This window comes from Arvicola amphibius, chromosome 4 (genome assembly GCF_903992535.2).
Source record: "Arvicola amphibius chromosome 4, mArvAmp1.2, whole genome shotgun sequence".
Taxonomy (NCBI): domain Eukaryota; kingdom Metazoa; phylum Chordata; class Mammalia; order Rodentia; family Cricetidae; genus Arvicola; species Arvicola amphibius.
Genome location: NC_052050.1, coordinates 53177255 through 53188544, shown reverse-complemented (window position 1 = coordinate 53188544; position 11290 = coordinate 53177255). Strand labels below are relative to the sequence as shown.

Here is an 11290-nt window from a genome sequence, read left to right as displayed (position 1 = left end):
TGCACCCATGGCTATACTCAAACACAGCCATACACAGCTGCTGTTCAAATGGGGACCCGATCCCAGCGGCAATGGGAGAAGCATCAAGTGGCCAAACAATTGCCCATCAGATGACAGACAGACAGTCTGTTCCCCCAGGTAGGAGCCACACACGACGTGGATCAGAGCTGGCGCTCCAGAAATGAAGACAGCAGACTGCATCTTTACTAGAAATGACTTCAAATCCCGAAATATCTCCAGAGATGGAAAAGACAGAAACCTACTTGGCCTTGAGTCCTAACGTTTTCTCCTCGCTCCTCCATAGGCTAGGATGATGCTGATGTGGTAATCCCAGCACCTGGGGGGGGGGAGGGGGTGGAGGCAGACGGACCAGGATTTCAACATCGTCGTCAACTAGCGAGTTCTAGGCTAGCCTGGGGTACATAAGAACCCACCTTAAAGCTGGGCCTGGTGGCACTCACCTTTAATCCCAGTACTTGGCAGGGCAGACAGGTGGATTTCATTGAATTCCAGATCAGCCTAGTCTGCAGAGCAAGTTCCAAAATCTATCAGTCGATACACAAGTTAGTAAATGACAAGATGGCTAGGAACTATTGTACTCACTTACGTCCACTGCCTTAACTCTCCCAGCCATTCCCGGAGGAAACGGTGGCCTTATCTATATGGGAAGTAGAAAAAGACAAGATCTCCTGAGCAAATTGGGAGCATGGGGACCGTGGGAGAGGGCTGAAGGGGAGGACAGAGGCAGGGAGGGAAGCAGAGAAAAATGTAGAGTTCAATAAAAATCAGAGCAAGAAAGAAAGAAAGAAAGAAAGAAAGAAAGAAAGAAAGAAAGAAAGAAAGAAAGAAAGAAAGAAAGAAAGATGGCCTTTTGCATAGGCTGACACTCAGCAGAATTCATAGCCTCTGAGGCTGTGACAGCCAAGTGGCCTCGCTGGAAACTAGGTCTCTCCTGGGGATATTTCATCATTCTGAGAGGTTGTTTAGTCTCAGCAAGGAGCACACTGACTTCCCTTGGCCCAATGACAAGTAACCCATATATTTATACTATTAGTCCTTGAAGTTTGAAATTAGCTTGGTTACATCCACTACGTTGTCTTTTCCAGCTGCAACACAGGCTGATTAAAGGCAGCAGCTTGTGTGTGTACTTCGTGTCCAATTCCACTGTCACGGCCTGAAGTGGTCTGTATGTGCTATCTAGGGGAGCCTCAGATGTTCACAGTCAATTACGGTAAGTTCAGGCCAATGTCACTCAAGCAATCCCGCCAAAGAGTCAAAGTGAATCAAAGCAAATTGCATCTCAGGAAGGATCCAAGTCAAGGCCACAAATACGGCAAACAACCTGCCACGTGTACCAATTCCTATCACGGCTGCACTCAGTTCCCCAATTTGGTGCAAAAAAATGGGATTTAGAGAGTTTATCAAGAATTTAATCAAGTAGCAAGCCAGCGACAAGTTCTTCTGATGTCGTCTTCTTGATGGAATGAATACACAGAGCCCTTGGTCCCTACGGTAGTCTCTTGATTCTAACAAATGAATTGGTCTCCATTCTGATGAACAGGAAAGGCAATTATGTTCCCCACAGCTGGGGTCTGGGCTGGATGTTTCCAGGTTCTTGGCTTTTTATTCAAAGGACTGACATAAAGGCATATATATATATATATATATATATATATATATATATATATATATTTGTGAAAATAGCAAGCAACTTAATCTAAAGTGAAGCTATAGCACAGATTAGGCAGGGATATACTACCAAGATTTACAGTGGACCACAGAATACTCAAGGGACCCCATTATTGTTTGAGGTTTCCTTTTACAGGGCTCAAGAAAGGGAAGAGTTGGATTGCTAAGAGGTCCAATGAGCGTGGTTCTCTGCTCTGATTGGTAGAATATGGCATGTTATCATTTTCCTACTGTGCATGTACCTTCCCATAATACACCTAATTTTAATCCTATGCATTTCTATGCATGCACAGGCCTACGATGGTGGGATTCTCTCTAAGATTCCTTGAGGACAGTTTTGCCTTGGTGCACATATCCCCAAGACCAGTACAGACTGGATCAGCTTTTCCATTCTTTCCTGATACATTGAGAATATATCTGAACAGAAACAAAGTTGGATTGCTGTTGGGTAGGAGAAACTTGTCCCATTGTGCAGAGATGGGTGAACATGTAGCTCAATTAGGTGAGCGTCTGAGGTTGCCAGGTGCGTTGCTCCAAAAGGAGTCTATGTACAGGGAAAGGAGCTAGGCTGCCCACTGAATCGTTGAGTGGTGTGAATGTGAGTATAATTCAAACCGAGTCCGTGTTACTAACATACGCTTGCCTGCCCTGACTGGGTTTGAACTGACAGGATTAGTTCAGAGAGGGCACTGTTACCTTTAGTGATTCAGAGAAAGACCGCAGAGCTAGGATTACCTGAGATCAAATCCTGGCTCTGGACAATTTACTGGCTGTGTGTCCTTAGGAGAATTAAACTGTGCCTCAGTCCCCTCATCTGTAAAGCAGGGTTTAACAGTGCCTAACTCAAAGGGTTATGAGGGTCAGCAGGATGGCTCAGTGGGCGAACGTGCTTGCTATGCCATCAAGGTCTGATGACCTGGGTTCAGCCCTCTGGGACCTGCATGGTGAGAGGAAAGACCTGCTCCAAAAAGTTGTCTCCTGACTTCCACATGTGATCTGTTGCATGAAGGTGCCATTGTGTGCACACGTGCACACACACACATCGATATAATTGAATTTTTCTTAAAAGGATTGTGAGTTAAATGGGTTAATATAATAAAGTATTTAAGGAACACCTTGCATCCAATGGCTATAAATACTGACTTATCATCTAACAGGAAAGCAAATATATCTTTGGGGAGCTAGACTAACTCACCATCCCTCAAGACATGGTTCTAGCTCAATACAGGTGACATCCTCTAATGGGGTGTAGCTAGTGCATCACTGTATGGTCCCCAGAACTGTCACTATGAAACTCCTACTATGTTCTCCACTGGACCTCCCAACTTTCTCCTCTGACCATCAGGACCCTTGTGGAGTCTAGCACTGTGTGACCTCCCAGCTCAAGACCTAAAAGCCCCCCCCTCCTCTAATAGACAAGTGGAAGAAAAAAGAGCTGGGTGGTGGTGGTGGCACACACCTTTAATCCCAGCACTTGGGAGGCAGAGACAGGGGAATCTCTATAAATTCGAGGTCAGCCTGGTCTACAGAACAAGTTCCAAGACAGACTCCAAAGCTACAGAGAAACTGTCTTGAAAAACAAACAAACAAACAACAACAACAACAAAACCAGAAAGAAAAAACAGAAAGGCTTTACCGGGCAGTGTAGGCACATACCTTTAATCCCAGCACTAGGGAGGTAGAGGCAAATGGATCTCTGTGAGTTCAAGGCTGGCCTGGTCTACAGAGTGAGTTCCAGAACAGCTGGGACTACACAGAAAATTCCTGCTGGAGCTAGGGTGAATCCTAAAACTGAGGTCACTTTAGGAATGTGGCTGAACTATCAGTATCAGACTAGTGAACCTGCCTCAGACAGCAGGCTAGACGCAGGCAGAGTATCAGAGTTTCCATGGAAAGAAAAGGCCTCTCTGTATATGAAGCTACCTCCACCTCTGCCTAGGCTGTCTGGCTCAAGAGTTTCCAAGCTCTCTCTGACCCTGGTTTATGAATCCCCATGGAAGAGTCATGTTTGGAGAAAAGGTACTCGCGTGGTCTATCCTGCATCCTTCTCCAGAGAAGCCTGATGTCTACAGCCTCAAGTCAGATGCACAGCTGTGGTGGTTTGAATGAGAATGGTCCCATAGACTCATATTTAAATGTTTGGTTTCCAGCTGGTGGAACTTTTTGGGAAGGATTAGGAGGTGTGACCTTGTTGGAGGAGGTGTGCCACCGGGGGTGGGCTTTGAAGTTTCAAAAGCCCAGGATAGTCCTAGTCTCACGCACTCTCCCTCTGCCTTCTATTTGCAGATCAGGTGTGAACTGTTAGCTACTGCTCCTGCACCATGCCTGATAGCCACCATGATACTGTAAAGTGCTTTCTTTCCTAAGTTGCCTCGATCCTGGTGTCTCTTCCTAACAACAGACAACAGCCAAGGCTGTAGCATGGTCCCACAGCTCTAGTCTGGGTAGAAACTGAAATCAGTCATTTCCTATACTCCATTTTTACAAACTTTCCTACCAGCTCCATCTAGCAGCCCCAGGAAAGGGATTAGAGACAAACCTTAGTGTTATTAAAAGATACCTACTAGGGTCCGAGCATCACTGCCTCTTTCTAAATCCTGAAGTTGTTTGAGTCTAGAGTAAACGCCAGTGTGTAGTGCATCAATCAGAGAACATTGCTAACACCTGGGACCCTCTCATAATCCCAGAGATCAGCGGGGGAGACCCCGGTACAGACCTGAGTTACGACACAATTTTAGGGAGCAAAGAGTAGACTGGGCTTGGTGTAGAAATCAATTGCTCTGAGGGGCAACAGAGGAGACTAAATCAGGTAGAAAGACTCCTAAACTCCTATCACCTTGAGTAACTAATCAGTCACAACCACACTGCCCATGTGCGGCAATTTAAGACTTGAAGAAACATGGGCTGCTGTTATACTGTAAACACACAAGCCTGCTAGGGAGCTTGTAGCCCTCGGGGGTCAGGTAGCTGGGTCTTTCAGCTTCTTGATTATGTTAGTTCTATCTGGCAACTGCTACGTAGATGAAAGGCAAATTGTCTTTCTCACTGGGAAAAAGAAGGGATCCCATTCTTTCTGATTAAAAAAAAAGATGCTGCAGAGACATGCAACAACCCACACTGTGGTCTCGGGGAGACTGCATTCCTGTGGCCAGGCATCGTGAAGAAATATCGCAGGAGAAAGAAAGCTACTCCAGAGAATGCTTACCTGAGAGGCCGCCAATGAGCCATTGTTGGCCCCAGGCCTGAGTCTTGGCTTTGCAGTGTTTGTAGGAAACTCTACGGTATTCCTAAAACAGGTCTGGAAGCCCAGGCAGACACGGAGAAACACACGCGAGCACAAGGCTCACTAGGCAGCCTCTGACTCACAGGTGCTGAGGAGTCTGAGCCCTCCAGAGAGACAAAGAAACCAGAGACTTGGCCTTCAGAAACCCAAGTCAAAAGCTACACACGGTGGCTCACACCTACAATCCTTAGTAGGCTGAGGCAAGAGGATTACCAAGAGTACAAGACCAGTATGGGCTAGAGAGTATGACTACCTCAAAAATATACACAAATCTAAAATATTCTTAAATGAAGGAAAGAAAAGGAAAGATGGAGACATAAATAATTTTAAGAGCTTTTTTTTTAATTTCAGAAAGAACACAGGCAATTACTTTCTGATAGATAGCAACAAGCTGTGACTGCACAGGAATGAAGTGAGTCACTTCTCACACTTCAGTAATGCAGGCAGCCGACCACAGGTGTCACAGACACAATTTTATTAAAATTGTGCATAGATCTCAAACTCACATTTTTTTTTAAAAAAAAACTTTTTATTCTAGTATCAAAATAGTTATCTTTTTAAAATACCTTGAAAAGCTGTAATACAATTATCTTGCCATATATTAAATACTCTCCTAAAACATCAACCATCTCTCTCCCGCCTCTCACAGGCTCTTACCTCCACTGCCACTCTCATCTTTTCATTTCTTGGCATCTTTGACACTTATCCAAGATAAGCATGAAAGGAAAAGATGTTCCTTACAAGCCCTTTATTAAGAAAAGAAAGTAAAGGAAGGGGGGGAAGATGGGAAGAAGGGAGGGAAGGAGGAAGAGGGGGAGGAAGGTGGAAGTGGAACATAAAGTTAGGAGCAAGCCAGCTGGTGAGTATTCAACATGACACCACAAAGTCTTTTTAGTAGAGCTATGCTTGCCCTCAACTTACATATACTAAATACCGGTTTTAGCTTGTAGTGCTAATTTGAGCTCAGCAGCAGTCTACTGGCCAGGCTGACCAAAATCCACCAACGGGAACCCAACCAATTTGACACTGAGTTATTGGGACACGAGGGGCTGGAAGTCCAGTTAAAGAGACCAAGCTTTTTTTTTTCTTTTAGACATCACAAGTCAACTGGATTCTAGAAAATCCACTATGGACACAGGCTTCCTGCAGATCCCCAGGGCACAACCTGGGAATGCCAGCTTCACACAGTACTGAAATGTTAAATGTTCCGTCAGAAGCTGGACTCGGGTAAGGACTTCTTCCGACCTAAGGAAAGAGTGTGGTATTTCACCCTCTGCAAGGTGCCATAAGAATTCTGTTCCCCAGGAATGGTCCTTTGTGAGGTGCCAGCCATACTGGCTTTAGGGGGCCTGCTGGCTTTGCGGGGGAGGTGAAGAGAACCGGGTGCAGATCTGATGTCCCTCTCCATGTGGTAGCCCAGGCTCCGGGCTGGGCTCTCTCGAATCCTGAGGGCAGGGGATGAGCCTCGAGCTTGCTCATTCATGGCAGGGCTCAGCCCGTCACTCACCAGGGAGACTGGGGGTGCTGTTGGGAAGCTCTCAGCCCTGACAGCCTTCTTGTGCTCTTTCTTCCAAAACACAGACTTCAGAAGAGTGAACGTCCCCTGTCCCTTGTCTTTGTCAGAGGCCCTTTCCTCCAGAGCAGCCCTAGCCTTCATCTTGGGTAAGGTACCTGTGCCATTGTCCTTAAAGTTTCTGAGCAACCCAGTGGAGGGGGAAGGTGGGCTACTCTGGCTGCCCACCTGACCACTTCCCTTCCAGGTTGTCATCTTCTGGCCCTCAGGGCGGCGGGCTTGTTTTTCATCCCCCACTGAGGACATCACGGTGAGGGGCAGGTCAAACTTTTTGGGGAGTTTGATATCCTGATTTGCATTTCCTGTTCGTGTCCTGGCTGTGTTCAGACCATCATCTAAGGATCCCAGGGCTGGATGGTGGTTGAGGTGGCACGAGGAAAGGGGCACCCTGGTTGCTTCTTGACTGATGTCTCGACCACTGTCTTCACTTTTATCAGGAAGGGTGCCATCTGGCCTAGGCGAAGCTGACTTCTCATCCCCGCCAGCAGCACGTGTCAACAGCGGCACAATGGACTGGCTGGTGGACCGGGGTCTTCGTCTGGACTCGAGGTACTCCACCAGCTCAACAGATGCCCCAGGCCGTTTCTCCCTGTGTCCAAAGGACCATCTCAACGGCATGGTCTTGAAGGGCCCATGCCTGGATCGGGAAGCAGGAGGTGTCTTTATGCTAATACTTCGGCCACCAACACCCCGAACCAAAGGCTTGGATTCAACCCCTCCTGAAAGAGACACAGAGACTGTGAACACCTAATAGGGGTTTGTGCAGTGCCAGTCATCAAGCAATGATGTGTCAAGGTGCAGGGCTGGCCACAGCAACTATAGCATGAGCCAGGCACACAGAGTTCCTGCCGTCGATGGTTTCATCCACTATCCACAGAATACATGTACACATTTAAAACCACAGGGAAAGCCATGGGAAAAGAAGGGATATGGTATCCACAGAGGATTGCTGCCAGGACCCCAGCAATAGCAAAACCTGTGGATGAATAAGCCTCTTCTATAAAACAGAGGGTGTGCACATAAGCCATACATAACCTTCTGTAGACTAATTCTTCTCTAGATTGTTTATGAGACAAACACACAGCAAATGCCATGTAAACAACTGTCAAGCTATATCACTTAGGGAGTAATCACAAGAAAAAATGTTTGGGCATGTTTAGTACAGCCCCCCCCCACACACACACACCTGCAGTTACTGAATCAGTAGATAGGGAATCCTACATGTTGAGGGCTGACTATGTCCACGTGCCCTGCAGCCAGATCACTGAGGGGTTCCCTCAAGTCAGCTGCCCTGAGATCTAACATCATTATCATCCATCTTTAACTATGTCTATGGACAGAATGATTAGCAAATGTCTCTCAAACTGAGTCATAATTACTTGTACTTTAAAATGTAAGAATGTCACACATCTCACAGTGAGCCCAAAAGAAAACAAAGTAATTATAGGCTTCGTTTTATCAGAGTTGTGCTGTGGGATAATTATTCTGTATGCTGTGAATATATATTCCTCTCACTGATTAATAATAAAAGCTGTTGGACCAATAGCCAGGCAGGATAAGGTTAGGTGGAACAATCAAACTGAGAACTTAGATGAGGAGGGGCAGAGTTGAGAGAGATGCCAGCCAGGGGCTGGACAGGCAGGATGTGTAGAAAATGAGGTTAGCAATCCTTGAGCAATGTGGCAAAATATAGATAGAAATATGAGTTAATGTAAATGTAAAAATTAGCTAGTAATAAGCCTGAGCTATTATTGGCCAAGCATTTACAATTAATATAAGCCTGAGTGGTTATTTGGGACTAGGTGGTTGGGACAAGAAACTTCTGCCTATAGAGTGGCATTTTGTATGTTATTGTATTTTGCAATTACCTGCAAATAGCTAGTGCTTTTGTTATGTAGTTTTAAGTAAGATATTTAGACTCTAAGAAGGCATCATGATCCAACTTGCAAATACACACACAAGTTCTTTTCTACAGTTCAGCCATTCTAAAGGGAACATACATGATTGACATCACGTGCCTTTCCTGATGTGGGATTCCCCTCTGTATGCTGTGAACATGCTTTATTACCATTGGTTAATAAAGAAGCTACTTTGGCCTATGGCAGAACACAATAGAGCAAGGCTGAAATTTCAAGCAGAGGTAGAAGAGGAAAGGCAGAGTAGGGGAGATGCCAGGTAGCCACCCAAGAATCAAGGGGTAAAAAAAATTCACAAGCCTCATGGCAAAATATAAAATAGAAATGGGTTAATTTAAGATGTAAGAGTTAGTTAATAAGAAGCCTGAACTAATAGGTCAAAGAGTATGTAATTAATATTAAGCCTCAGAATGGTTACTTCATAAGTGGCTTTGGGAACAGGCTGGTAGAGAGAAACCGGTCCAGGGGGAACAGCAGGACAGAGAAAGCTTTCAGCCATGCTTCCCAAAGAAGGGTCACCATCATCCTTGTACTGCCAGAACTGCTTGATGCCTGACTTGGACAGCCCACATGTCTGCCCCTGTTCCATGTGGGCTATGTGCTTGTCAGTCAAGTACCAAAGCGTGGCACTGGTGCTCACGGCCGGCTGCTGACAATATATAGCTATTTCTGGACTAGGCGTGTTAGGGGCTGAAGGCTTAGACCCCTCCCATTTCACAAGTGGAAACTTTAACCCCCAAGGTCATGCCACAAGAAGTGAGGCTTCAGAAGAGTGTCCTTGTCAGAAGAGGTAAGAAAGACCAGGGCTCTCTCTGACTCTCCCATAACGCAACCTACCCGGCCCCTGACCCCATCCTGCAGAGTCATGAGGAGTACATTTTGGTCACGGGAAGGCCCCTGCCTGCCTATTTCTATTACAGCAGTTCCAAAGAGCTATGACAGAGACCAGCTCTGAAGACAATCAAGGACTTTTGCCACAAAACGCCCATGTAGGGAGGTTCTGAGATTCGGGCGCACACAGGTGTGAGGTCAGCGAGAGATAAGGTCACAGAGCATGCTGGGACAGGAATCTACGCACCAGTACACATCTGCCCGGCAGCTGAGAAAGCAGGCCCACAGGGAGCAGCCACACACAGATATCAGAGGTTCCACGGGGATGTCAGCTGCTGGGGTTTTCATATGTCATTTTTAATACCTTTTCCTTTAGAGAAATTTTTATATTGCCCAGGAATAGACCCAATTCCACCCAAAATACTTTGTCATTTCGGTTCGCATTGACCTTGTGGCTCGGCCATTGAATTCCCCACACCTGGGGAAAGATGAAACACGGTTCTGGAGGTGGAGGTGCGTGTGCAGTCTCCTTGTTCCTCATCCTCGGCCCTTAGAAGGGGGGAGAGGGACGTTTTGCATCAGGAGGACAAAGCTGCGGCTTTTCAACCTTCACCGGGTGGAGTGGCCTAAGCCCTGGCAGGTGGCGAGAAGACCTGGTTGCTGCTGTAAATAACCACCGTTCTCTTCTTCCTGGTGTGAAAGGGCCCTGGGCCAGGGCTGACAGCAACCCACATTACAGACACCCAAAGGACCCCTTCAGTTCACCTCTTTTTGGGAAGAAGCACCCTGCTTGTCCTTTCATCTATTTATTGCCCATAACAGGATCCGAGGTGGGCAGGGATGGAGAGCCTTGGAGAAATAGAAATAAATGGCATAAGCAGAGAAAAAGCAGCAAGCACCCACAGGGCTACCACTCGCTCGCGGACCAAGCATACCCCCTCTTTCCCAGTACTCAAGCCCTTCCTCTGGGAGATGGCTCTTAGGGAGAGCAGGGTGCTAGAAAGAATGGTGGGATCCAGGGAGCCTAAGGATCACAAAGGACCGATAGTTACTTTTTTTAATATTTATTTTTATTGTATGTGTGTTTTTCTCCACGTACATGTGTTCCATGTTTGTGCCTGGGGCTGTGGAGGTCAGAAAAGGGAGTCAGACCCCTGAAACTGGAGTTACAGATAGACTTGAGTGGCCATGTAGGTGCAGGGAGCTGAACCCGGGTCCTCTGCAAAAAGTGCAAATGCTCTTAACCACAGAGCCTTGCCTTCAGGCCTCGGAACTTTTCAGACCATGGGTCATCCCTCCAGCCCACGGGACCACCCCTCCAGCCCACAGGGTCTTGCCTCTGGCCCACGGGACCACCCTTCCAGCCCACAAAGCCATGCCTCCGCCCATGGGGGGGGCACCCCTTCAGCCTAAGGACTACAATTTTAAGCTGCATCTTCCAGGCGGTTGTACACACTCTGCAGCAGACACAATGATCCTCTCAGGTCTACAGGAACCCTCTGTGGTACAGGTGGCATCTGTTCTGCTGATGGATACAGCCCCCAACTCAGAGCAGTTGCTCCAAGGGATGCCACCTCTGCTCCTGTCCACGTGTGACCACCTTAATTCTTGTGTCACTTCTGCTCCTTGGCTAGTGATGTGAACTGCAAGCTGTTACTCTGTGCTGTGGGGCAGGGGCCTTAGGGTCTCTTCTCCCCATCTTGGCTCATCTTCAATGGGTCACATCCTTCCAATCCCCTAAGGGCTTCCAGTGCATCTCATCATCCACCCATCATTGATTCATCTCCAAAACAGTTAATAAAAGCCAACTGTACACGAAAGATTATTTCTTAGTGCTTGAAGAAAAAAATACAAATATGAACCAACACTCAGGACAGAGATAGGTGAATCTGTGAGATGGAGGAAGGCCAAGTTTCGGGCCACTCAGGGTTACATAGGGAGAACCTGTCTCAAAAACACAACAAAAATTCAAGTAGGAAGTGGCTGGGCTCTTAGGAT

At 46.8% G+C, this 11290-nt stretch overlaps 1 protein-coding gene across 2 annotated transcripts in view; it reads right to left on the bottom strand.

Moving 5' to 3' along the window:
* Positions 1-5430: 5430 nt before the first annotated feature.
* Usp43 (ubiquitin specific peptidase 43) overlaps positions 5431-11290 on the bottom strand; it is a 66801-nt gene continuing 60941 nt past the window's right edge. For both annotated transcript variants that reach the window (XM_038327277.1, XM_038327278.1), the window contains exon 15: positions 5431-7264. In XM_038327277.1, the coding sequence (XP_038183205.1) occupies positions 6183-7264 (1082 nt within the window). In that variant the 3' untranslated portion in view covers positions 5431-6182. The remainder of the gene's footprint in view (positions 7265-11290) is intronic.